Source organism: Mobula birostris, chromosome 25 (genome assembly GCF_030028105.1).
Source record: "Mobula birostris isolate sMobBir1 chromosome 25, sMobBir1.hap1, whole genome shotgun sequence".
NCBI classification, from domain to species: Eukaryota; Metazoa; Chordata; class Chondrichthyes; order Myliobatiformes; family Myliobatidae; genus Mobula; species Mobula birostris.
Genome location: NC_092394.1, coordinates 13,337,267 through 13,365,186, shown reverse-complemented (window position 1 = coordinate 13,365,186; position 27,920 = coordinate 13,337,267). Strand labels below are relative to the sequence as shown.

The 27,920-nt window shown below is 41.4% G+C and overlaps 2 protein-coding genes across 2 annotated transcripts in view; one reads left to right on the top strand and one right to left on the bottom strand.

Annotated features, from left to right (window-relative positions):
* The window catches only part of LOC140187802 (kinase suppressor of Ras 1-like), a 548,168-nt gene that overhangs the window by 42,914 nt on the left and 477,334 nt on the right, over positions 1 to 27,920 (bottom strand). The window lies entirely within an intron of this gene.
* lyrm9 (LYR motif containing 9) lies at positions 34 to 27,920 on the top strand. The gene is made up of 4 exons (XM_072242922.1): positions 34 to 119; positions 9,019 to 9,185; positions 16,473 to 16,565; positions 26,099 to 27,920. The coding sequence occupies exons 2-4, from the start codon at positions 9,060 to 9,062 to the stop codon at positions 26,120 to 26,122; spliced, it is 243 nt and encodes an 80-aa protein (XP_072099023.1). The 5' UTR covers positions 34 to 119; positions 9,019 to 9,059; the 3' UTR covers positions 26,123 to 27,920.

The following is a 27,920-nucleotide window of genomic DNA, read 5'->3' as shown; positions in this document are numbered from 1 at the left end:
GGGGGGGGGACAACATTGCAGGCGCAGGCGCATGCGCAGCTTCGAAGGCTCTGTGGCGGAGCGGTGGAGGCGCGGGTCCTTTAAAGCTGCAGCGAATGCGCCGGCGCTGCTGTGGGAAGGTGAGGGGAGGCCGGGTGCGGGGAAGCGGAAGTTCAGCGCCATCCGAGGCCGGGGAGAGATAGAGGGGGGTGGCAGGTTCGTGTGCGCGGATTGTGCCAAAGATCGGGGGACTTCGGCCTGGTACAGCGGGGTTGGGTTCTCCCGGTGGCCGAGGCCCGGCCGCCCCGCCGCGGCATTAACTATGGGGCATTAACCGGGTGCAACGTCTATGGGAAACCCTCCCTAAACATCTTCGTTAATATGCTCCTGAAACCTACCCCTGGTTTTTGAGCATCGGACCCATTACTTCCAATAGCTTGGTCTGCACTTTGGCCAGTATTGCTGCTAATTGTTATAATGGCTCAATATCGGTGCTAGGACATAGAACGTTATAGCACAGGAACAGGCCCAACTGACCATGATGTTGTGTCAAACTAGTAATTAAGTGGAACTCATTACTCGAGGCAGTACATTCCAGGCACTTTAAAATAAACTTGCCCAACTTAATCTCTCCTCGGAAACACATTAGCCATTTGAACCCTGGGAAAAAGATATTGGTTGTTTGTCTACCATGTCTCCCATAACCTTCTAAACTTTTTTCATATCTCTCCTCAGCTGCTCCAGAGGAGACAACCCAAATCTGTCTGACCTTTCCTGATAGTAAATGACCTCTAACCCAGGAAGCATCTTGATAAACCTCTCCAAAGCCTCCTTATTAGTTATTGCTATGTCAGTGCAATTTGTTGGTACTAGAGGTGGCACAGAAAATATTCATGCTTAGCAGCTTTGATCCATGTCTCTGGTGCAGTTTAGTACCCCCTTTGTGAGATTCTTTTCACATCCCATAAATGTGCTGTTTGCTGTGCTGGTTGGCCACCTGGATGCACCTGGAGAGTAGAATTAGGGGAGAGAATGGGCACGGACATGAGAGAGAAAGAGGTATAGGGAAATGAGTGGGGTAATATGATGGGGAGGGTGGGGGGTTCCCTCTGAAATGCTGCATGGATTCAATGGGCCAAACAACAATCTCTTGCAAGGAAGGTGTCTTTTTTGTACTAGCTGTGGGGTCTGAGTTGCACATTCCACTCATTAAGTCCTAAAGAGATTTTTCAGTGGTGCATATATTCATCAATATATTTTTATTGCATTTCTACAACATCATGGTTTCAAGTGTTCAAAGGTGCTTTTAAAACCAAGTTGTTTACAGGCAATGAAATTCTTAATGGGCTGTAGGTGTTAATTAAATGTTGCCTGGGATGGGGAACTGCATTTATGAGGGGAAATCTGATCATGTTGTGATCAGATATTGAGGATTGATCAGGCAGAGCTTTATAAAATGACGGATGAAAAGACGGCTTTCTCTTGGCAGACACATCTTTAACTCGGGGACATGGGGCCTAGTTAATTAGGGAAAGGACCAGAGGGATGTTGAGGATTTTTTTTTTGCAGCTTAAAGAATCTCAAACTTTGCTGATAGAGCCAGAATCTCAAACTCCTTGGCGATAGAGCCAGAAGCCTTCATCACAGTTAAAATATACTGGAATGAGTACTTAGAGATGTAACCTACAAGGACTTGGGTCAAGAGCAGGGAAGTGGGAATAATTTCCATTGTGGACACTGATATGAATGCCCTCTCTGCAGTCTTCTATAATTCTACGACTTGTTTTAACAGTATTGTTACTACTGGAATTCAGCAGAACTACAGTTAGTTAATGTGTAGCCAAATTTCTCAAGCATTAATGGGGGTGATCTCTTAATGTATTAATTTAGACAAAAACAAAATGCCAGGCCATTAGGACAATTTCTCAACACTTCATGATAATGTCGTGAGAGTAGGTAGCTTGGATTTAATATCTGAGCGGAAATCTGACTCCTCTCATATGAAATCACTAGCTTTGGTTGCATTTTTGTTCTAGTATCTGAAGTAAATACTTATATAGAACATTATGGCCTTTCAGCCCACAATGTTGTGCTGGGCTTTTAACCTACTCAAAGGTCAATCTACCACTTCCCCCTATGTAACCCACCATTGATCATGAAAGAAGCATATTCTGATTTTGCCACCAAAAAGATAAATCTGTTAGAAAAGTTTGGATCTATCTTTGGTTTTAAAACCTTTTTGGTTTATTATCCTGCATTGGTAGCATTGCTGGTTAGAGAGGAGATTAACGCAATAGAAAGGAAGGACATTAGCCGGGAGGATGTGGAATTGATATGGGTAGAGCTGCATAACACTAAGGGGCAGAAAACGCTGGTGGGAGTTGTGTACAGGCCACCTAACAGTAGTAGTGAGGTTGGGGGTGGTATTAAACAGGAAATTAGAAATGTGTGCAATAAAGGAACAGCAGTTATAATGGGTGACTTCAATCTACATATAGATTGGGTGAACCAAATTGGTAAGGGTGCTGAGGAAGAGGATTTCTTGGAATGTATGCGGGATGGTTTTTTGAACCAACATGTCGAGGAACCAGCCAGAGAGCTGGCTATTCTAGACTGGGTATTGAGCAATGAGGAAGGGTTAATTAGCAATCTTGTCATGAGAGGCCCCTTGGGTAAGAGTGACCATAATATGGTGGAATTCTTCATTAAGATGGAGAGTGACATAGTTAATTCAGAAGCAAAGGTTCTGAACTTAAAGAAGGGTAACTTTGAAGGTATGAGACGTGAATTAGCTAAGATAGACTGGCAAATGACACTTAAAGGGTTGACGGTGGATATGCAATGGCAAGCATTTAAAGATCGCATGGATGAACTACAACAATTGTTCATCCCAGTTTGGCAAAAGAGTAAATCAAGGAAGGTAGTGCACCCTTGGCTGACAAGGGAAATTAGGGATAGTATCAATTCCAAAGAAGAAGCATACAAATTAGCCAGAAAAAGTGGCTCACCTGAGGACTGGGAGAAATTCAGAGTCCAGCAGAGGAGGGCAAAGGGCTTAGTTAGGAAGGGGAAAAAAGATTATGAGAGAAAACTGGCAGGGAACATAAAAACTGACTGTAAAAGCTTTTATAGATATATGAAAAGAAAAAGATTGGTAAAGACAAATGTAGGTCCCCTACAGACAGAAACAGGTGAATTGATTATGGGGAGCAAGGACATGGCAGACCAATTGAATAACTACTTTGGTTCTGTCTTCACTAAGGAGGGCATAAATAATCTTCCAGAAATAGTAGGGGACAGAGGGTCCAGTGAGATGGAGGAACTGAGGGAAATACATGTTAGTAGGGAAGTGGTGTTATGTAAATTGAAGGGATTAAAGGCATAAATCCCCAGGGCCAGATGGTCTACATCCCAGAGTGCTTAAGGAAGTAGCCCAAGAAATAGTGGATGCATTGGTGATAATTTTTCAAACCTCTTTAGATTCTGGACTAGTTCCTGAGGATTGGAGGCTGGCTAATGTAACCCCACTTTTTAAAAAAGGAGGGAGAGAGAAACCGGGGAATTATAGACCGGTTAGCCTGACATCGGTGGTGGGGAAAATTCTAGAGTCATTTATCAAAGATGTGATAACAGCACATTTGGAAAGCGGTGAAATCATCGGACAAAGTCAGCATGGATATGTGAAAGGAAAATCATGTCTGACGAATCTCATAGAATTTTTTGAGGATGTAACTAGTAGAGTGGATAGGGGAGAACCAGTGGATGTGGTATATTTGGATTTTCAAAAGGCTTTTGACAAGGTCCCACACAGGAGATTAGTGTACAAACTTAAAGCACACGGTATTGGGGGTAAGGTATTGATGTGGGTAGAGAATTGGTTGGCAGACAGGAAGCAAAAAGTGGGAATAAACGGGACCTTTTCAGGATGGCAGGCAGTGACTAGTGGGGTACCGCAAGGCTCAGTGCTGGGACCCCAGTTGTTTACAATATATATTAATGACTTAGATGAGGGAATTAAATGCAGCATCTCCAAGTTTGCGGATGACACGAAGCTGGGCGGCAGTGTTAGCTGTGAGGAGGATGCTAAGAGGGTACAGGGTGACTTGGATAGGTTGGGTGAGTGGGCAAATTCATGGCAGATGCAATTTAATGTGGATAAATGTGAGGTTATCCACTTTGGTGACAAAAACAGGAAAACAGATTATTAACTGAATGGTGGCTGATTAGAAAAAGGGGAGGTGAAACGAGACCTGGGCGTCATTATACACCAGTCATTGAAAGTGGGCATACAGGTACAGCAGGCGGTGAAAAAGGCGAATGGTATGCTGGCGTTCATAGCAAGAGGCTTCGAGTACAGGAGCAAGGAGGTACTACTGCAGTTGTACAAGGCCTTGATGAGACCACACCTAGAGTATTGTGTGCAGTTTTGGTCCCCGAATCTGAGGAAAGACATCCTTGCCATAGAGGGAGTACAAAGAATGTTCACCAGATTGATTCCTGGGATGGCAGGACTTTCATATGATGAAAGACTGGATCGACTAGGCTTATACTCATTGGAATTTGGAAGATTGATGGGGGGGGATGTTATTGAAACATATAAAATCCTAAAGGGATTGGGCAGGCTAGATGCAGGAAGATTGTTCCCGATGTTGGGGAAGTCCAGAACGAGGGGTCACAGTTTGAGGATAAAGGGGAAGCCTTTCAGGACCGAGATTAGGAAAAACTTCTTCACACAGAGAGTGGTGAATCTGTGGAATTCTCTGCCACAGGAAACAGCTGAGGCCAGTTCATTGGCTATATTTAAGAGGGAGTTAGATATGGCCCTTGTGGCTAAAGGGATTGGGGGTGTGGGGGGAAGGCTGGTACAGGGTTCTGAGTTGGATGATCAGCCATGATCATACTGAATGGCGGTGCAGGCTCGAAGGGCTGAATAGCCTACTCCTGCACCTATTTTCTATGTTTCTATGTTTCAAGTTCTCAGGTCTTCTGCTGGTCTCTTAACAATCTCTCTCAAAAGATATTTGGCAGGTCAGCTTTTTTGAGTTATGTTCCTAAAAATTGTGGAACTCAATATCTAAAACTACAGGGGATGCAAATTCAATTGACACTTTTAAGCACCAACTCAAAACCAACCCTTCTTTTAACTAACTTTTGTCTTTTCATGTTTATTTATTTTTTATTTTATTTACACATTTGCACTTTATTCCATTTTAAAGCACTTTGAACTACAGACCCCATTTCCAGAAAAGTTGGGATATTTTCCAAAATGCAATAAAAACAAAAATCTGTGATGTTAATTCACGTGAACCTTTATTTAACTGACAAAAGTACAAAGAAAAGGTTTTCAATAGATTTACTGACCAACTTAATTGTATTTTGTAAACATACGCAAATTTAGAACTTGATGGCTGCAACACACTCAACAAAAGCTGGGACAGAGGCATGTTTACCATTGTGTTACATCACCTTTCCTTTTAATAACACTTTTTAATCATTTTGGAACTGAGGATACTAATTGTAGTATATTTGCAATTGGAAATTTTGTCCATTCTTGCTTGATATAAGACTTCAGCTGCTCAACAGTCCATGGTCTCTGTTGTCTGATTCTCCTCTTCATGATGCGCCATACATTTTCAATAGGAGATAGATCTGGACTGGCAGCAGGCCAGTCAAGCACACGCACTCTGTGTCTACAAAGCCACGCTGTTGTAGCCCGTGTAGAATGTGGTCTGGCATTGTCCTGCTGAAATAAACATGGAGGTCCCGGGAAGAGACGTCGCCTTGATGGCGACATATGTCTCTCTAAAATCCTAATATACGCCTCAGAGTCAATGGTACCTTCACATACATGCAACTCACCCATGCCCTGGGCACTGATGCACCCCCATATCATCACAGATGCTGGCTTTTGCACCTTTCGCTGATAACAATCTGGATGGTCGTTTTCATCTTTGGCACGGAGAACTCGACGCCCATTTTTTCCGAAAACTAGCTGAAATGCGGACTCATCTGACCACAGAACAGGGTTCCACAGTCTTTCGGTCCATCTGAGATGAGCTCGGGCCCAGAGAACTCGCCGGCGTTTCTGCATAGAGTTGATGTATGGCTTCCTCCTTGCGTAATACAGTTTCAAGTTGCATTTCTGGATGCAGCGACAGACTGTGTTGAGTGACAATGGTTTTCTGAAGTACTCCCGAGCCCAGGTGGCTATAATTGTCGCAGTAGCGTGATGGTTTCTTAGGCAGTGCCGCCTGAGGGCTTGAAGATCACGCGCATTCAACAGTGGTTTCCGACCTTGCCCTTTACGCACTGAGATGTCTCTGAATTCTCTGAATCTTTTCACAATATTATGTACTGTAGACGTTGAAAGACCTAAATTCTCTGGAATCTTGCGTTGAGAAATGTTCCTTTTGAACTGACTAACAATTCTGTCATGAATTTTGGCACAAAGGGGTGAGCCACGACCCATCCTTGCTTGCAAAGACTGAGCGTTTGATGGACGCTACTTTTATACCCAGTCATGATACCTCACCTGCTACCAATTAGCCTGCTTAATGTGGAGTCTTCCAAACCGGTGTTACTTGAATATTCTGTGCACTTTTCAATCTTATTTTAACTCTGTCCCAACTTTTATTGAGTGTGTTGCAGCCATCAAATTCTAAATTTGTGTATGTTTGCAAAATACAATTAAGTTGGCCAGTAAAACTATTGAAAATCTTTTCTTTGTACTTTTGTCAGTTAAATAAAGGTTCACGTGAATTAACATCACAGATTTTTGTTTTTATTGCATTTTGGAAAATATCCCAACTTTTCTGGAAATGGGGTTTGTACATTATCTGTATGAAAAGTGCTCTGTAAGTAAGTTATTACTTGGACCTCTAACACTTCTGCATGTTAATGAAATTAAGTAGCAATGTATTTCCCACACTTGCTGCTTTCAAATGTGAATGTTCTGGATGCTGACACATTGCAGAACTTGTTCTAAATACCCGTCAGGCTAGGAAGCATCCACGTGTGGTGAGAGAAGTGGTTCATATTGCTGGTCCATGATCTGTCATCACATCTCAGCTGGTTGTGTCTTAGCTGATTCAAACAAAAACCTGTGGTTCTAGCATTGTTTTTTTAAATTGGAAGCATTGATGGTAAATCATTTCCTTGGTTTCTAAAAGTGGAAGGTTGCTTACACAAATGGAATCTGAAAGTGAAAGTATCATTGGCCATCTGGTGTGTGATTTCAGTACATTCAATTGAGTGATTAATGGGTGGGGGAGTATAGAAATTGCAAAACTAGGTGTTGCAGAAACTAAGATTTTAGAACATAGAACACTACAGCACAGTATGGTTCCTTTGGCTTACGATGTGGGGCTGACCTTATAACCTACTCTTTAAGATCAATCAAATCCTTCCTTCCTACATAGGCCTTAATTTCTCTAGCAGCTTTCCTAAGAGTTACTTAAATGTCCATAAAGTATCTACTTCTACCGCCACCCGTGACAGCATGTTCCACATACTCGTCACACGCTGTAAGAGAAACTTAACTGATATCCCCTCTATGGTGGTGGCATCCGTTAGTCTCGCGAGACCATGGATCTGCGCCTGGAAAGTCTTGCTTCAGTCTGTGTTAGAGCAGCGTCTGTTGTGGCTGTAGAGGCCCACACGGGAGTGACAGTCTCGGTTGCAGCAACTGCACTTGAAGGCACTGTCCTCCAGTGTTGTCTTGGTGCTGTTTTTCCGACGAGTGCGCTTTTCTTCACCAACAAGCCTCAGCTTTTCTTCTCCTCTTTTTAGACCTCTGCATAGTTCCAGCCTCCAGTGAGAGCGATTGCTTGCGCTGTCCTCCCACCTCTCAACGTTCATTTGCAGTGACTTCATGTCTCTCTTGCAGACGTCTTTGAAACGAAGATACCCCCTCTATACTTTCCTCCAAACTCCTTAAAATTATGCCCCCCTTGATATTGGCCATTTCTGCCTGGGTAAAAAAGTCTGTCTATTCACTTAGTCTATACCGCTTAACGTCTTGTACACCTGTATCAACTCACCTTCCTTTGCTCCAAAGAAAAAAGCCCTAGCTCGCTCAACCTATTCTCATTAAGCATGCTCTCTAATCCAGGTAGCATCCTGGTAAATCTCTTCACCCTCTGACTCTTCCACATCCTATAATGACATGATCTGAACTGAACACAATATTCCAAATGTGGTCTAACCAGAGCTTTATAGAGCTGCAACATTGCCTCACAGCTCTTGAACTCAATCTCCTGACTAATGAAGGCCAATGTACCATTCGCCAGCCTTAACCAACTTGTGCAGCAAGATTCTATTGTATTGTTATAGTTACACTTACATACACTCAGTGGCCACTTTATTAGGTATATCTGTATACCTGCTTGTTAGTGCAAATACTTAATCAGCCAATCATGTCGCATCAACTCAATACATAAAAGCATGCCTACATGGTCAAGAGGTTCAGTTGTTCAGACCAAATATTAGAATGGGGAAGAAATGTGATCTAAGTGAATTTGGCTGTGGAAAGATTGTTGGTGCCAGACGGGGTGGTTTGCGTATCTCAGAAACTGCTGATATCCTGTGATTTTCACACACAACAGTCTCTAGAGTTTACAGAGAAGGGTGTGAGAAACAAGAACGTTCAGTGAGTTGCAGTTTTGTGGGCGAAAGTGCCTCGTTAATGAGAGAAGGCAGAGGAGAATGGCCAGATTTGTTCAAGCTGGCAGGAAGGTGACAGTAACGCAAATAACTATGTGTAACAACAGTGCTGTGCAGAAGAGAATCTCTGAATCAATTGAACCTTGAAGTGGTTGGGCTACAGCAGCAGAAGACCACAAGGTACTAATAAAGTGGCCACTGAGTGTATATTATATATTACATTGATATTCTTGAACTTTAAAGAAGTTTGACTACAATAATGTACTGTACATAAGACTAAGCTTGTACAAGATTTCTGATGTAAAAAAAAATTGCTGATAGAGATTTGGCTCGGTATCTTTGGGTTCCTAAGTTAATACATATAAATGTGTATTTCAGGTTTGGTTATTGGCTGATGAAGGAGATTGTACATATATGAAATGGCCCCTTTGCCAGGTGCAGAACTAGTGCGGACACCTCTCCAGTTGTATCGGTATCTCTTTCGATGTTGTAGACTGCTTCCCACGGAAAGCATTCAGCAGCATTACATGCATGCAATAAGACAGGTTTGTGTCATGTTGAAAGCCAAAATGCTTAAATATTTTGCAGCGATTCCTTATTACTGTAAGTCTTTGAGCTTGTTACTGTTTTTCTGCATGTTTTTAAATACTAAATTAATCAATTAAAATATTGGAAGAGGATCATTGAATATTAAACATGAGAAAGTCTGCAGATGCTGGAAATCCAAAGCACCACACACAATATGCTGGAGAAACTCAGCGGATCAGGCAGTATCTATGGAAATGAATAAACAGTCGATGTTTCAGGCCAAGACCCTTCTTCAGGACTGGAAAGGAAGGTGGAAGATGCCAGAAGAGGGGAAGGAGGATAGCTGGAAGGTGACGGGTCAAGCCGGGTGGGTGGGAAAAGTCAAGAGCCTGGAGAAGGAGGAAATTGATAAGAGAGGAGAGTGGACCATTGGAGAACTGGAAGGAGGAGGGAACCCAGGCAGGTGTAATAGGCAGGTAGAAGAGATAATAGGTCAGAGTGGGTATAGAAGAAGAGTTGGGGAGGGGGTAGTTTGTTTTCTGGAAGGAGAAATTGATATTCATACCTTCAGGTTGGAGGCCACTTAGATGGAATATAAGGTGTTGCTCCTCCACCTTGAGGGTGGCCTCATCTTGGCACATAGAATATTTCAGCACAAATAAAACACTAATGAGTTGGCTATTTGGTTTTTCAAGCCTGCTGCACTGTTTCATAAGACCATTAATAATATGATTGCAATTTCAACCCCACATTCCCAGTAACCCATAATAACCTTTCTCCCCCATTGTCTTTCAAATATTTATCCTATCTTTGCCTTATATATTTCAAGTTCTTCAAGGAAGAGAGTTTAAAAGACTTACAACGCTTTCAAAGAAAAAGCTATGTCTTTTATTTCAAACGGACTACCCTTTTATAACCAGTGACCACTACTTCTACATTTTCCCACAAAAAAATAAACATCCTTTCATACATTCACAAAATACTGGAAGAAGGGTTTCTGCCCAAAACATCGACTGTTTTATGCTGCTCCATAAATGCTGCCTGACTTGCTGAGTTACTCCAGTATTTTTTGTGTGTTGCTTAAGATACACAGTATCTGCAGAATTCCTTATGTTTAACTTTCTACATTCACTCGGTTAAAGCCTCTCAAGATCGTGCATACTCTATTTCAATCATCTTTTCCCACCGTTTAAAAACTGATTTGTAGCATAGTTAGCTACGAAAACACTGTAATTGCATTTGCTTCCACAGCTCTTTCTGGCATTCTATATTCTAAATTACCTATTGTTTTTTTTAAATTGTATTCCAAATTTTTGGTGATCTTGAGCCATATTATGGAAGCTTATGTCTGTGGATGCTGTGGAATCGAAGTTAGTCATTGGAAGTAGTCAGGGATTTGGGTAAAATTAGTATTGGCATCTGTTTATGATTGTCATGTGTACCAACGTTAATGAAAGTAAAACTAGATGATGTTACATTAATGAGTTTTCATCAGAACCATTGTCTGGAAATAATAATTTGGTTACAGTTTTCACATGTAAAGTACCCTTGATGCTGATTGATATTAATGAAATATTTTGCTGCTTTTTACCCACAATTTGACTTTTGACAATCTACACCAGAAGTCTACAATTTTTCTAGTTATCCACCCGTGAAGAATCCTGCACCTACCTAAATCTGAAGAATTTTAACTCAGTAAATGTATTCATTTTTGACACTTTTTCCATTATTGCGCACTCAGAACCAACTGCAATAACTTAACTGAGACTTGCAGCAGTAATTGGACAATGAATCAGTAGCCTTACTTACCCAGTCTTGACATTGTACCATGAACTTTGGTGGATTTAAAATCAAAACTTATTTCCATTTTGTTGGTACAGGAAATTCTTAGCTCATGGTGTTCTCACTCTGATGTTCTTGCTAATAGTCATAGTCATACTTTATTGATCCCGAGGGAAATTTGGTTTCGTTACAGTTGCACCAACCAAGAACAGAGTGTAAATATAGCAATATAAAACCATAAATAATGAAATAATAATATGTAAATTATGCCAGGAAATAAGTCCAGGACCAGCCTATTGGCTCAGTGAGCTACATAAAGTCACTTTATGCTAATAGGATTGGCTTAAGTGCTGTGGCTATTTTAATGGATTGATAAAGATGGTCTCCACAATTATTCCAATGGTATGCTTTCATAAGCAAAGAATTTGACTTGAATTAAGAAACCCCCCCCCCCCACCACCACCACTGTCTCCCAAACTGTGGCTGAAGTGCCCCAACCAGCACTCCTGCATAATGGTAGCGGAGTCTGCCATTCCCATAGTGACTGCCTCAGAATCCATCGAACCGGATTGGAAGCAAGTCGTTATAGAATTTGAGGAATTTCCCCAGGAAGAAAGAAGTTTATTATACAATGTTCTTTTAATTAAATACTGATAACTGGGTAGTTGTCAATATTTGAAAGCTATATTGCTTGCACCTCAGTTTTGGAGATTGTGTTCAAATTAATTTTGGCAGAATACAACTGTGTTTTCATTCTCTTTCAAATACCCTCGGGGAAGGAATGTTCATCCTTGATAGCACCTGGATGTCTTGTAGGATGGGCTGTACAAGAAGTATTTTTTTAAATTGACAGGTTCTAAGTTTCTCGTCCATGTAATACCAATCACTTATCATTTTATTTACTTTTAACCTTCCTCTTTTAAAAGTGACTTTTGAGTTGCTGGTTCCTGTTGAAATTGTTTTTTTTAATCGCCATTAATAGGAACATCATAACAGACTAAATCACATTAATGTTTGCATTTTAATTTGAAACATTTGCATTGGTATGACTAATGAGCATTTCCAGTAAGACCAGAGGTGACAGAATAATTGTAGGTTTGGAAGCAGTGTAATACAAGGATCTGATAGACTGAGGAAGCTAAAGCAAGGAACAGCGTTGTGTTTAGAACACAAATAGAACAATGTTGTAGTGGAAAAATCAGAAAGTATCCAAAGACCAGGATTTTTACACTATGGAGTGAAGCAGCCTAAAAATCCCATCTATTAATTGAAGCTTGTCTTAAGCTGTTCTGATTTAAGATTTAATCATAAGGAGGTTGCATGGATTGGTTTGGATATTCAAGTTCAAATTTATTGTCATTACGCATGCACACGCGCGTACACGCGCACACACACACACACACACACACACACACACACACACACACACACACACAGCTAAATGAAATGCAAACACGAAATCTGCAGATGCTGGAATTTCAAGCAACACACATAAAAATTGCTGGTGAACGCAGCACGCCAGGCAGCATCTATAGGATGAGGTACGGTCGACGTTTCGGGCCAAGACCCTTCATCAGGACTAACTGAAAGAAGAGCTAGTAAGAGATTTGAGAGGGGGAGGGGGAGATCCGAAATGATAGGAGAAGACAGGAGGGGGAGGGATGGAGTTAAGAGCTGGAAAGTTGATTAGCAAAGGGGATACGAGAGGATCATGGGACGGGAGGCCTAGGGAGAAAGAAAGGGGGAGGGGGGAAGCCCAGAGGATGGGCAAGGAGTATAGTGAGAGGTCTTTCCAGCTCTTAGCTCCATCCATTCCCCTCCTGTCTTCTCCTATTATTTCGGATCTCCCCCTCCCCCTTCCACTTTCAAATCTCTTACTATCTCTTCTTTCAGTTGGTCCTGACGAAGGGTCTCGGCCTGAAATGTCAACTGTACCTCTTCCTATAGATGCTGCCTGGCGTGCTGCGTTCACCAGCACTTTTTATGTGTGTAGCTAAATGAAACATTGTTCTTCTGAGGCCAAGGTGTAAAACACAGTGTATACGGTCACCCACAACACATGTAGTTACGATCCAGCACACACAGTCACAAAGTAATATGAACTCAGGCTCTGAGTGGCATGGCCTGAAAAGTGGGTGCACATGTAGGTAAGACAATATAATGTTACTGGCACTGTATAATAAAACAAGCAGTTTGTATAGATATGTGAAAAAGCAGCATTGAAAGATGGAAAGTGACCGGTGCAGGATGAGAGTGCGTCTGTGAGTTGGGAGTGGAGAGGTGGGTTGGGCGGAAGGGCATTCAGACAGAGTGAACATATAACTACACTCAGTGGCCACTTTATTAGGTATACCTGTACACCTGCTCGTTAATGCAAATATCTAATCAGCCAATCGTGGCAGCAACCCAATGCATAAAACCATGCAGATGTGGCCAAGATGTTCAATTGTTGTTCAGCTGAAACGTCAGAGTAGAGAAGAAATGTGATCTGAGTGACTTTGACTGTGGAATAATTGTTGGTGCCAGATGGGATGGTTTTAGCATCTCAGAAACTGCTGATCTTCTGGTATTTTCACATATAACAGTTGCTCGTGTTTACAGAGAATGGTGCAACAACAAAAAAAACATTCAGAGAGTTGCAGTTCTGTGGTGAAAAGGCCTGGTTAGAGAGGGATCAGAGGAGAATGGCCAGACTGATTCCAGTTGACAGGAAGGCGGTAATAGCTCAAATAAGCATGTATTACATGTAACTATGTGGTGTGCAAAGAGCATTTCTAAACCGAAGCCTGAAATGAACGGGCTACAGCAGCAGAAGACCACAGATATACACTCAGTGGCCACTTTATTAGTTACAGGATGTATCTAATAAAGTGATCATTGAGTGTATAACAATGCAACTAACTAAGCTGATCGCGATGAATCAGACTGGCTGAATTTGTAAATATGATTGCCTCAGAATTAATTAAACGCAGTGAAATTATTAATGTTTTGAACAAGTTTCACTATGAAACTTGGATGACTCAGAATTGGCGTAAGTAATTGTTCTAACTTCATCAGTGACACCCTATTAACATGTAAAGTTTTGTTATTTTGAAGGGTAAGTTTTTGAATGATTGAGTTATAAATACTATTTTAAATTACTGGAAGTGTTTACATTTGAGAAAATTTCTTGTATCAGATGTTAATAATCTCCCAGAGTGTTCCTCCAGAGTTTCAGCAATCCTGTCTGTATTTGTTTAAGACTGCCTCATAATTTTGTGCAAGTTGAATTTTAATTTTAATCAACCTTCAGATTTGTTTCCCAAAGCGTTTTATAGATAAGCTTTCAATTCATCCTTTCATGGAAGGAAGTTGGTGAAAGCAGCCGCACACTTTATCTCCAGCAATCTTGATCTAATAGAGCCAAGTTTTCTGGAATTCTAAAATTAACATGAGCTGTTTGGTTCAAGCCTTTCTAAAGATATGCGTGCTAAAAATGGCATCTGTCCAATTGAGATTAGTATCTGTGGAACTTAAATGTTATTGTCGGGCATGACAGCTTGGGTGAAGTCAATTAGGAATTGTAGATTCAGAATTCAGATCTATTAGTTACCTGAATTATGGTTCTTATTTTAAATTAATTTTGTAGGATGTGAGTGCCTATGTTTAGGTGAGCATTTATTGTGTTTTGTTTATACCCTTAAACCACTACTGTCCTTCTGGTGAAGGTGATACTTCAGTGCTGCTAGATAGGGAATAGCAGGATTTAGGCACCACACATTTTAATTCCACGTCCCATTCCCATTCTGACATGTCTATCCACGGCCTCCTCTACTGTAAAGATGAAGCCACACTCAGGTTGGAGGAACAACACCTTATATTCCGTCTGGGTAGCCTCCAACCTGATGGCATGAACATTGACTTCTCAAACTTCTGCTAATGCCCCACCTCCCCCTCGTACCCCATCCGTTATTTATTTATATATACACATTCTTTCTCTCTCTCTCCTTTTTCTCTCTCTGTCCCTCTCACTATACCCCTTGTCCATCCTCTGGGTTTTCCCCCCCCTCACCCTTTTCCTTCTCCCTGGGCCTCCTGTCCCATGATCCTCTCATATCCCGTTTGCCAATCACCTGTCCAGCTCTTGGCTCCATCCCTCCCCCTCCTGTCTCCTCCTATCATTTCCATTCTCCCCCTCCCACTTTCAAATCTCTTACTAGCTCTTCCTTCAGTTAGTCCTGACAAAGGGTCTTGGCCCGAAACGTCGATTGTACCTCTTCCTAGAGATGCTGCCTGGCCTGCCGCGTTCACCAGCAACTTTGATGTGTGTTGCTTGAAATTCCAGCATCAGCAGATTTCCTCGTGTTTGAGAATATATTTCCAGGTCAGTATGGCAGCTAACTTGGGGGATGTCTGCAATTGCTAGTCTTCCCCTACATATATTCTCCTGTCCTCTTAGTGGTAGACATCATGGGTTTGGGGCAAGCTTTTGTAGCAGTGCTTTTTGTAGACAGTATACACTGTAGTTAGGTGCACTGCTGGTGGAGGATGTATCAAATAACGCAGTCTGCTCTGTCTTGGACGGTGTTAAGCTTCATGAGTGTCATTGGAGCTGTGCCCATCCAGCCACGAGTTCTCTAATACCTGTACTTTATAGAGTATGGAATGACTTCCTGGAGCATCAAAGCGTAAGTCACTTGCCACTGAATGACCAGCCTTTGGCCTATTCTGACCGGTTCCCACAACCTATGGACTCACTTTCAAGGACTGTTCATCTCAAGTTTTCGATATTTATTACTTAATTATCTATTATTATTATTTTTTCCTTTTGTATTTGCACAGCTTGTTGTCTTTTGCACATTGGTTGTCTGTCGTGTTGGGCTCAGTCTTTCATTGGTCCTATTACGTTTCTTGGATTAACTGTGTATGCCCGCAAGAAAATGAATTTCAGGATTGTATATAGTGACATATGTGCTTTGATGATAAATTTGCTTTGAACTTTTGAACTATTCTTATCATATAATGATAGAGTTGGCTGAGTTGGTCCATGCTGACCACGATGCCCATCCAAGGTAGTCCCATTTGGTCCATATTTGGCACAGTAGCTTAGTGGTTAGCACAATCACTGCAGTGCCAGGCATAATCGACTGGAGTTCGAATCCTGTCCGCAGTCTGTAAGGAGTTTGTATATTCTCACTCTCACCGTGTGGGTTTCCTCCAGAAGCTCCAGTTTCCTCCCACATTCCAAAGATGTACAATTAGGGTTATTAAGTTGTGGACGTGCTATATTGCCACTGGAAGTGTGGAGATACTTGTGGTCTGCCCACTTAGTCCTCGCTGATTTGATTTAACGTAAATACCAGATTTCACAGTATATTTTGAAGTACATATGACAATTTTTTTGTATTCTTTTATATTCTACTGAACCTTTCCCATTCATAAACCTGCCCAACTGTCCTTTTAGTCACAGAATTTATGTAACTGGTGCAAGTTCTGAAAATGGTGTTAATGTTGGATGACCTCAGGCATTCTGTACCTTGCAGAATTTTAAGGTTCATTCGGATGAAGATGATCCAGAACGAATTCAGCAGATAATCAAAAGGGCAATTGAAGATGCTGACTGGATTCTGTCGAAAGTGAGTGTTGTTGGATTGTCTGATTCCCAGCTCATGTGCCATCAGAATTGAGAAGCACTATTTCTTCACTCCAACCCCAGGTCTCTATAGGATCGTGAGACGTAAGAGCAGAATTAGACCTTTTGGACCATTAAATCTGCTCCGCCATTCCATCATGGCTGATTTATTATCCCTCTTAACCCTATTTTCCTGCCTTCTCCCCATCACCTTTGATAGCCTTACTAATCAAGAACCTATCAACCTCTGCTTTAAGTATACCCTATGATTTTGTCTGTACAGTTGGCTGTGGCAATGAATTCCACAGATCCATGACTGTCTGGATAAGGAAATTCCTCCTCATCTTTGTTCTAAAGGTATATTCTTGTATTCTGAGGCCATGCCCTCTAGTCCTAGACTCCTCCACTACAGGAAACATCCTCTCCATACTCATTCTACCTTGGCCCTTCAATGTTCGATAGGTTTCAGTGAGATTAGATTCCAGCAAGTACAGGCCCAGAGTCATCAAATGCTCCTTGTACATTAGCCCTTTTCATTCCTGGGAATATTCTCGTAAAGCTCTTCTGGACCCTCTCCAGTGCAAGCACATCTTTTCTTAGAAAAGGGGCCCAAAACTGTTCACCAAATTCCAGTTGTGGTCTGACCAATGCCTTGTAAAGCCTCCGCTCTCCCTTCCTGAATCCCTTAGTCATCCAAGTTCACAGGAAATCTTCTCGCTAGCATATTTACATTAAATCTATCATTTTTTTTGTATGTCTGCTGGAATTTCACTACCTGAGCTTTTATTATTTCTCTTCCCATAATATAAATAAATGGCATAAATTACCTTATTTGAAGCAATTCAAGGGCTAATTCAGAAAACATATTGTTACTTTAAAATTATCTTTTAGGAAAGGCTGTTCTCCCAAAAATAAAAGCTTGAAGATGATTGTTCTGATACAAAGAAGTTCACCATGTAAAACCATGTAAATTGATACTCTCCCATTCATTTATTGATACTCTCCCAATCATGAAGTGAATAATAAACTGTCAGAGGTGGATAAGCTTTTATATTGGGGAGGGACGGTAGCGTAGCGATCAGCACAACGCTTTACAGTTCCAGAGGCCCGGGTTCAATTCCTGCCGCTGCCTGTAAGGAGTTTGTATGTTCTCTCCGTGACCGCGTGGGTTTCCTCTGCGTGCTCCAGTTTCCTGCCACAGTCCAAAGACGTACAGGTTGGTAGGTTAATTGGTCATTGTATATTGTCCTATAATTAGGCTAGGATTAAATCAGGGAATTGCTGGGCAGCGCGACTCAAAGGGCCAGAGGAGCCTCTTCTGCACTGTATCTCAATAGATAAATAAATATCACTACTTGGGTGGATATAAAAGATCCTGAGATACAATAGTAAGAACTTTGGGAATTCTGGGTAATGATCACTTGGTGATGATCACATCAATAATGAACCTTTTGTTATTATCACTATGCTGGAAATAAATTGGCTGCCTTTTTTTCCCTAAGTAACACATGCAAAATGCTGGAGGAACTCAGCAGGTCAGGCAACATCTTTGGCGAGGAATAAAAAGTGGACATTTCGAGCCGAGACCCTTTTCCTGTGTTAATCAGAACAAGTTTGCTGTTGGGGAGTTCTGATATGCAAGGTGCCACAGATGTGCAAGTTTCATTCGTATTTTCTGAGGCATTTTTATTGCACTCCAAACTGGCCTTGCAACTTCCACTGCATAAACATGTGTTCATTCAAAGTTCTGCCAGTATCCGAAATGGCCTACTGAGCAAGAGTGATCCCTATATTTCTGTATACATTAGTAACATTACATCTACTGCAAAGCACTGGAGAAGTATCACTGGCACTATTTTTTATAATATCCTCCATATCCACTAGCAGTGCAGTGAACAAATGTTAGCATCTACTCCCAGGTCAATGTACCCGATATCAAGGCTCTGATCGCAATCACAAACTGTGGTAGGTTGGGTCCTGTTGAAGGGTTCTGGCCCGAAACGTTGATTGATCGTTTCCACGGTTGCTGCCCGACCTGCTGAGTTCCTCCAGCGTGTTGTGAGTGTTGCTTTGACCCCAGCATCTGCAGAGTATTTTGTGGAGCAGGTTCTTTGGCCCAGCTGGCTCATGCTGACCTTGATGTCCCATTCAAGCTAATCTCATTAACCATTGTTTGTCCCGTAACCTTACAAATATTTATAATCCATGTGCCTGTCCAGCTGCCTTTTTAAAGATGTTCTTGTTTCTCCCTCAGCCACTTCCACAGGCAGTTCATTCCACATACATGCCATCTTTCATGTAAAACAAAAAGTTGCTCCTCAAGTTCCTATTAAATCTTTCTCCTCTCTCATTAAACGTCTGTGCCCTAGTTCTTAATTCCATAACCCTGGAAAAAAGACTGCATTCATCCTATCTATGCCTCGCATGATTTTTTTTATACCTTTATAAGATCAACTCTCAGTTTTCTACACTACAAGGAATATAGTCCAGGCCTGTCCAATCTCTCCCTATAAGACATAGGAGCAGAGTTAGGCCATCTGGCCCTTCGAATCTGCTCTACCATTCAATCATGGCTGATCCTTTTTTTAATCTCCTCCTCAACCCTAGTTCCCGGTCTTCTCCCCGTAACCCTTGATGCCATGTCCAATCAGGAACCTATCAATCTCTGCCTTAAATACACCCAGTGACCTGGCCTGCACAGCTGCATGTGGCAACAAATTCCACAAATTCACCATCCTTTGGCTAAAGAAATTTCTCCCCATCTCTGTTTTGAAAGGGTGCCCCTCTATCCTGAGGCTGTGCCCTCTTGTCCCAGACCCTCCCACTATGGGAAACATCCTTTCCACATCTACTCTGTCTGGGCCTTTCAACATTAGAAAGGTTTCAGTGAGATTCCCTCCTCATCCTTCTGAATTCCAGCAAGTACAGACCCAGAGCCATCAAACGTTCCTCGCATGATAACACTTTCATTCCTGAAATCATCCTTGTGAACCTCCTCCAATGCCAGCACATCCATTCTAAGATGAGGGGCCTAAAACTGTTCATAATACTCAAGGTAAGACCTCACCAGTGATTTATAAATCACATCACATCAGCATCACATCCTTGCTCTTGTATTCTAGACCTCTTGAAATTAATGCTAACCTAGCATTTGCCTTCCTCACCACTGACTCAATCTGCAAGTTAACCTTCAGGGTGTTCTGCACAAGGACTCCCAAGTCCCTCTGCATCTCAGATTCTGGATTTTCGCCCCGTTTAGAAAATAGTCCGCACATTTATTTCTACGACTAAAGTGCACGACCATGCATTTTCCAACAGTGTATTTCATTTGCCACTTTCTTGCCCATTCTCCTAATCTCTGCAGGTCCTTCTGCATCCTACCTGTTTCCTCAACACTACCTGCCCCTCCACCAATCTTCATATCATCTATATCATTTACATACAGCATAAAAAGAAGTGGTCCCAACACCGACCCCTGTGGAGCACCACTAGACACTGGCAGCCAACCAGAAAAGGATCCTTTTATTCCCACTCGCTGCCTCCTACCAATAAGCCAATGCTCTAACCATGTTAGTAACTTTCCTATAATACCATGGGCTCTTAACTTGGTAAGCAGCCTCATGTGTGGCACCTTGTCAAAAGCCTTCTGAAAGTCTAAATATACAACATCCATGGCATCCCCTTTATCTATCCTACTTGTAACCTCCTCAAAGAATTCCAACAGGTTCGTCAGGCAGGATTTTCCCTGAAGGAAGCTATGTTGATTTTCTCCTGTCTTGTCCTGTATCACTAAGTACTCCATCACCTCATCCTCAACAATAGACTGGAACACCTTCCCAACCACTGAGGTCAGGCTAACTGGTCTGTAATTTCCTTTCTGCTGCCTTCCTCCCTTCTTAAAGAGTGGCGTAACATTTGCAATTTTCCAGTCCTCTGGCACCATGCCAGAGTCCAATGATTTTTGAAAGATCATTTTTAATGCCACCACAATCTCTAATGCTACCTCTTTCAGAACCCTAGGATGCAGGTCCTCTGGTGCGGGTGACCTTTAGATCTTTCAGCTTTTTGCACCTACTACAACATCAGGTATACTGCTAGTGTTTTCCACAGTGAAGAATGACGCAAAATACTCATTTAGTTCATCAGCCATCTCCTTGTCTCCCGTTATTATCTCTCCTGCCTCATTTTCTAGCAGTCCTATATCCACTCTCATTTCCCTTTTATTTTTAACATACTTGAAAAAGTTTAACTATCTACGTTGTTATTATTTGCTAGCTTGCTTTCATATTTCATATTTTCCCTTCTAGTGATTTTCTTAGTTGCTCTCTGTAGGTTTTAAAAAACTTCCCAATCCTCTATCTTCCCACTAATTTTTGCTTTGTTGTATGCCCTTTCTTTTGCTTTTACAATAGCTTTTTCGGCCACGGTTGTACTATTTTACCATTTGAGAATTTCTTTATTTTTTGAATACACACGCAGGCACCTTCCTCATTTTTCCAAGAAACATACGCCATTGCTGCTCTGCTGACATCCCTGCCAGTAGCTCCTTCCAACTTACTTTGGCCAACTCCTCTCTCGTACCACTGTAATTTCCCTTACTCCACTGAAATATCAGACTTTATTTTCTCCCTATCAAATTTCAAGTTGAACACGATAATATTGTGATCATTGGTTCCTAAGGGTTCTTTTACCTTAAGCTCTCTAATCGCCTCTGATTCATTACATAACACCCAATCCAGTATAGCTGATCCTGTTGTAGGCTCAACGACAAACTGCTGTAAAAAGCTATCTCTTCGGCATTCAACAAACTCAGTCTCGAGATCAATTACCAACCTGATTTTCCCAATCGACCTGCATGTTAAAATCTCCCATGACTACTATAACATTGTCCTTTTGACATGCCTTTTCTATTTCCTGTTGTAACCTGTGGTCCACCTTCCAGCCACTGTTGGGAGGCCTGTATATGACTGCCATCACTGTCCTTTTACCCTTGCAGTTTCTCAACTCAGCCTACAAGGATTCACTGTCTTCCGATCCTGTGTCCAATCTTTCTACTGATTTGATGCCATTCTTTACAGTAGAGCCACACCACCCCCTCTGCCTACCTTCCTATCCCTCCGATATAACGTGTAACCTTGGATATTCAGTTTCCAACTACAACCATCCTTCAGCCACGATTCGGTGATGGCCACGACATCATACCTGGCAATCTGTAATATTGCAACAAGATCATTCACTTTGTTTCTTATACTACGTGCATTTAGAATCAACACCTTGAGTACTGTATTTGCTGTCCTTTCTGACTCTGCATCCCTAATGATTTGATACTCAGCCTATTGGCTGCAACTAGTTCCCATCACCTGTCTGCTCTTCCTGACAATCTGACTGCACGCTATCTTTACTTTTTTTATCATCCTTCCTTTCCTGAGTCCCTTCACTCTGGTTCCTACCCCCAACCAAGTTAGTTTAAACCCTCCCCAACAGCTCTAACAATCCTGCCCGTGAAAATATTGGTCCCCCTCGGGTTCAGGTGCAACCCGTCACTTTTGAACAGGTTATACCTCCCCCAGAAGAGATCCCAATTATTCAAGAACCTGAAGCCCTGCCCCTTGCACCAGCTTCTCAGCCACGCATTTATCTGCTAAATTATCCTGTTTCTACCCTCACTGGCGCGTGGCACAGGCAGCAATCCAGAAATTACCACCCAAGAGTCCCTGCTTCTCAGCTTTCTACCTAGCTCTCTAAATTCTCCTTTCAGGACCTCATTGCTTTTTCTTCCCATGTCATTGGTAGCAATATATACCAGGACATCTGGCTGCACCCCCTCCCTCTCCAAAATGTTGTGGACGTGATCTGAGGCATCCCTGACCTTGGCACCTGGGAGGGAACATACCATCCGGGTGTCCCATTCTCGTCTGCAGAATCTTCTGTCTGTTCCCCTCACTATTGAGTCCCCTATCACTACCGCTTCCCTCTTCTCTCTCTTTCCCTTCTGCACCACGGACCCATGCTCAGTGCCAGTAACTCGGTGGCCGTGGCATTCTCCCCTGTAGGGGAGTATAAGGGACTATAACTCAAGTCCCTTAAGTCCTGACAATATCTTTGTAAATCCTTATGCACTTTTATCAGTTAATTACATCTTTCCGACAGCATGGCAACCAAAACTGAACAAATATTCCAAGAGCAGTCTCAATAGTATCTTGTATAACCTCATTATAACTTCTGGATTTTTATATTTACTGTCCTGGCTTATGAAATCCAACATGTCTACCCCTGACTCCATTTATTTGTACTCCAAGTTAATTCTGTTTGACAGTACTCCCCAGGCGCTGCTGTGAACTGTGAAAGTTCTACTCGGATATGATTTCCCAATATGCAATACCTCACACTTATCCGAGTTGACCTCTTTTTGTCTTTGCTCAGCACACTTACTCACCTGGTCATGATCCCCTGCAATGTTTGAGAACCTTCTTCATTGTCCTATTTTAGAGATACCTGAAGACTTACCAATCATGTCTTGTACATTCCTACCCAAATCGCTGTTACAGATGGCAGCTATAGGCCTAGCACTGAACCCAAGGCACACCACTAGTATTGGGTCTCCAGTCTGAGAAACAACCTTCCACCATCACCCGCTGCTTTCTACCATCAATCCAATTGTGTATTTAGTCAGCTCTCCTTGGATTCTATGTGATCTAACCTCCCAGAGCAGCCTACCACGTGGAAACTTATCAAAACTTTTACTAAAGTTCATATAAAACATGTCTACTACCCTGCCTTTGTCCACTTTCGTAGTCACATAATCAAAAACACTTGAATCCAGTTCATAAGACATGGTCTCCCATGAATAAGTCATGCTGACTATCCGTCATCATCTCCTATATTTCCAGATGCACATATTTTTAGTCCTTCAGAATCCTCTCTGGTAACTTACAATGGATGTTGGATTTATTGGTCTATAGTTCCCAGGTTTTGTTTCGTTTAATGAAGGCTCAACATTCACTACCCCCTAGTCTACTGGCACCTCAGCGGTGGCTAACAATAATTCAAATATCTCAGGCAGGGCTCCTGCAACTTCTTCTATAATCTCCCACAGTCTTCTTGAATATACTTGGTTAAGTCTGAAGAATTGTCTGTCTGCACATCTCTTAAGACATCTAGTACCACCTCTTACTGTAATGTGAACTATCTCCATGACCTCCTCATCTACTTGTCCTAGTTCTGGTATTCATTTCTTTATCCATGTTTAATACAGCAGAAATATTCATTATGGACTTTGACCATTTCTTGCTGCTCCACATAAGGATGTCCCTTTTGGTCTTTGAAGGATCCTACTTTCTCTTTCAAGTTACTCTTTTCCCCTCAATATGCTTATCTTTGGATTCTTATAGATCTTCTCAGCCAAAGATACCTCATGACCCCTTTATTACCTTCCTGATTTCCTTCCTGAGTACACTCCGGCAACCCTGGTACTCCTCCAGGGACTCTCGTAATCCCAACTGACTGTACCTGACCCATGCCGCTACTCCAATGAGCCCTTGCATGCTCCTGTCTTATACTATCAAAATTCACCTTTGCCCCAGTTTAGAACTTGAACTAATGTACTAGTACTATCTCTTTCCATAGCTAGTTTAAAACTAAAAGGATTATTAAAGGAAATTGAATTCAAGAAATGAATCACTTAGGTTGTTACTCAAGGTCGTTTCCTCATTTCAATAGAAAAAGTCACCATATTTACATCAGCTCTCCCACGCAAGTAATCTCTCAGTTTAGTAAGTTTTCTCAGCAGAACAGGTGATTGGATGTACCAATATTTTGGTGCTTAGACAGAAAGCATGATTCAGGAGGAATGTCTGGCCACTGGCAGCCACATTTCAGCTAGTTTAGCATAATGATTTAATTGATGAATAACCATGGCACAGTGCCAGCACAGAAAGTTTGATCTCTTTATAACACATATATTAAATGTGAGCTAGAAACAAATGCTTATTGAGATGCAGTTCTCATTAATACCACCTCCCATTCACTAGGTCCCACCTATCAGCTGCTAGCTTGTACTCCTTCCCCTCCCCTCACTTGTCTGTACATTGCAACGGCGTCATAACGTGAATCTTTTTACTCCCTCACATTGTGGGATGGACGTAAGATTTAAATAAATTCAATTCAATTCCTTATTCTGGCTTCTGCCCCACTCCTTTCCAGTCCTGATGAAAGGCCTTGGTCCAAAATTTCGATTGATTATTCCCCTCTATAGATGTTGCCTGGCTTTCTCAGTTCCTCCAGCAGTTTATATGTGTTCATATTTTTCATTGGAGAATATTCGGCCCATCAAGTCTGCCAGCTTTTCTGTCCATCCTATCCTCCACTTCTAGGTAACCAATACTCTATAACCATCTTACTCAGCAACTCCTTCCCAATTCTCCTACCACCCTTCGACTCCAGGGACAATTTGCAGCAGGCAGTTAACCCATCAGCAAAGCTGAGATGTACATTGAAACTAGAGCCACCAAAGGAAATGCACACAGTCACAGGGAGAACATGCAAACTCCGCACAGCATCTGAATTCAGGATGGAAGCTGGATTTCTAGAGCGGTGAGGTACATAAATGCTATAAATTCATTGCGCAATCAGCATTGATAAAAGTTAAAGACTGCAAAATCTGGACTAAAATAGAACTTAAGAGATTTGGGCTAATGTATAGCCAATAAACACACGAGATTTTACAGATGCTGGCAATTCAGAGCAACACACACAATACTGGAGGAACTCAGCAGGTCAGGCAGCAGAATAAGCAGTCAACATTTCAGCCCGAGGCCCTTCATCAGGACTGGAAAGGAAGGCAGAAGAAGATGGGAGAGAATGGAAGGAGTATGATCTGCCAAGTGGTAGGTGAAAGCAGGGGAGGGGAGATGAAGTGAGAAGCCTAGAGGTGATGTCAAAAAAACAGGGCTATGAATAACTTCCTATGCACAAGATTCTGATAATGGCTTTCTGTCTAAAGCTGAAGACATGAAAATTAATGTATTACCTAGACAACAAATGGAGATAGATGGTGTTTTTGGTAATTCTGCATGCATCAAGGAAATAAGGTATAGGAGCGGAATTAGGCCATTTGGCCCATCAAATCTGCTCCACCATTTCATCATGGCTGATCCAATATTCCTGTCAGCCCCAATCTCCTGCCTTCTCCCAGTATCCCTTCATGCCCTGACCAATGAAGAATCTTATCAACTTCTGGCTTAAATATACATAAAGACTTGGGCTCCACAGCTCTTGTGGCAAAGAATTCCTCAGAATCACCATTCTCTGGCTGAAGAAATTCCTCTTCATTTCCATTCTAAAGGGGATGTCCTGATACAGGGTCTCAACCTGAAATGCAGACCGTCCCTTTACCTCCATTGATGCTGTTTGACTCGTTGAGCTCCTCCAGAAATTTTGTTCTGGATCCATGTATCTGCAGTCTCTTGTGTCTGAAGAAATTGTTTTTGTTTGGTTCAATCCTTATTTGGGATAATCTTGTACATTATATTTTTACAGTATAAAAATATGAAACAGAAGTAGTGAAGACCAAAAGAAAATAAGACTAGGACCCACACTACAAGCAAAATAATGAGGAAGACAAGATGTTGGCTGGTACCAAGCGTGTAAAATTAATAGCATGCAGTGCCTAAATATTCAATTAGTTATTTAACATTGAACACTCAAGATCAGTAGGAACTCTATCACTGTAAACATACAAGAATGTAAATGGAGAACAAACGTGAAATAGAGGAATGGACAGATGATTCAGCCTTGGAATGTAGTCTGTTTCAGACATTAATGAGGCGCATTTTATAAATTTTTATTTTCAGTTTAGAATATTTGTATTTCAACTTTTTTTGAATTGTGGTGTTACAACTGATATCCATGTTCACACCAAAATACAGTTTGTTTTCAGATCTCTTCTAACCTTGGCAAGAGGTTCAATGGAGACATACGAGATTCAGTGGTATCTTTAAGTTATTTTCTCTTGTTAATCTGAAGTACAGTAATAAAAGGAAGTGTGTATTCATCTGAATTCATCCAAAGATGTTTAATATAAAACAGGTACAAGATATACGGCAGTCAATCATGTTGATTTATTAGATAAACTAATGGATAAACTCTTGATTTTATCACAGAGGAGGTATGTTGTGTACCATTTATATAAAAAGCAATGTGCCATATATTTTTAAATGTCACACACTCTACCTTACTGAAGTTCTCTTCACTTTTTCTTTGAAGAGTATTTATATGCAATCTACCATTTCTGGAGGGCCAGTACCCTCCACCCCATTTCAAAAGTATGCACATTTATGCTGTAATTTGCATAATTTGTGTGAGACAAAATAGCAGAGATCTAAAGTGAAAAAAAAGTCAACCTTGTACTGAGAATGTGTCGTATCTTTCTCCTTTTTCTATTTTTTTAAAATTTAGAACATTTTGGTTTGTGGATCAGTGCAGGGAATGGTACAGTCTTTTTGAAAGTATCAAATTCTGCTAATTTCCCACAATAATAACCTGTTTTATTGCATACAGTTTGCATGCAGTTGTTTTCCCTTGCTTTACCAAGACGTATAAACCAATTTAAAGCAGTGATAAGTTCTGGGACCCCATGAGAAACAAGAGAAAATCTGCAGATGCTGGGGCCCCGTGAGCCTGCTCTGCAATTTTAAACGTTTATGGCTGACTTGATGAGATGCACAGTCTTATCTATCTCTGTTAATATTTTACCCTCTTCCTTATCAAGAATCTAGTTACCTCCACCTTAAGAATATTGAAAATCTCTTCTCATACTGCCCTTTGAGCCAGAAGATTCCAAAAAGTTGGCTAATTTAAAACTTCACCTCATCTCCATCATGGTTACTTGAAAGCGGCTAATCCTAGATTAAAACTTTGCACTTCACTTTCTCAGTTTTTTTAAAATTATATACTTACCAGGATCATCCATGGTTAGAGCCATGTATAAGTTTGGTTGCTGACCTAGTCAAAATTCAACATTCAGTCATACCACCAGAATTGGAATCTTCATTGATATGTAAAGGATTGCACTTGTATGGAAATTAGTAGTTGTCTGTGTGTAATATTAACTTCTAAAGTTCAAATTCCCATTAGTTGTGACTAAGAGTTAAAAATTCTTTTGCTCAATATTTCAATGTTAATGTAAATTTTTGAGTCCTTGAGTTGGGTTGCTTGTGTGTGCGTGTACACATTTGCACTGTTCATGTGAATCTGTATCTCTATTCAATCAGAATCAGATTTAATATCAGTGGCTTCTGTCATGATATTTACAGTATTGACTTTATGGCAGCAGTACAATGAAATACATGATAAATAAATG

What these genes read in the sequence shown, in the direction of transcription:
- lyrm9 (XM_072242922.1), top strand. Translation starts at nt 9,060, where the DNA reads ATGGCCCCTTTGCCAGGTGCAGAACTAGTGCGGACACCTCTCCAGTTG. An exon ending in ACATGCATGCAATAAGACAG is followed by an intron (nt 9,186 to 16,472) that starts GTTTGTGTCATG and finishes TGTACCTTGCAG; the next exon opens with AATTTTAAGGTTCATTCGGA. An exon ending in CTGACTGGATTCTGTCGAAA is followed by an intron (nt 16,566 to 26,098) that starts GTGAGTGTTGTT and finishes ATATTTTTACAG; the next exon opens with TATAAAAATATGAAACAGAA.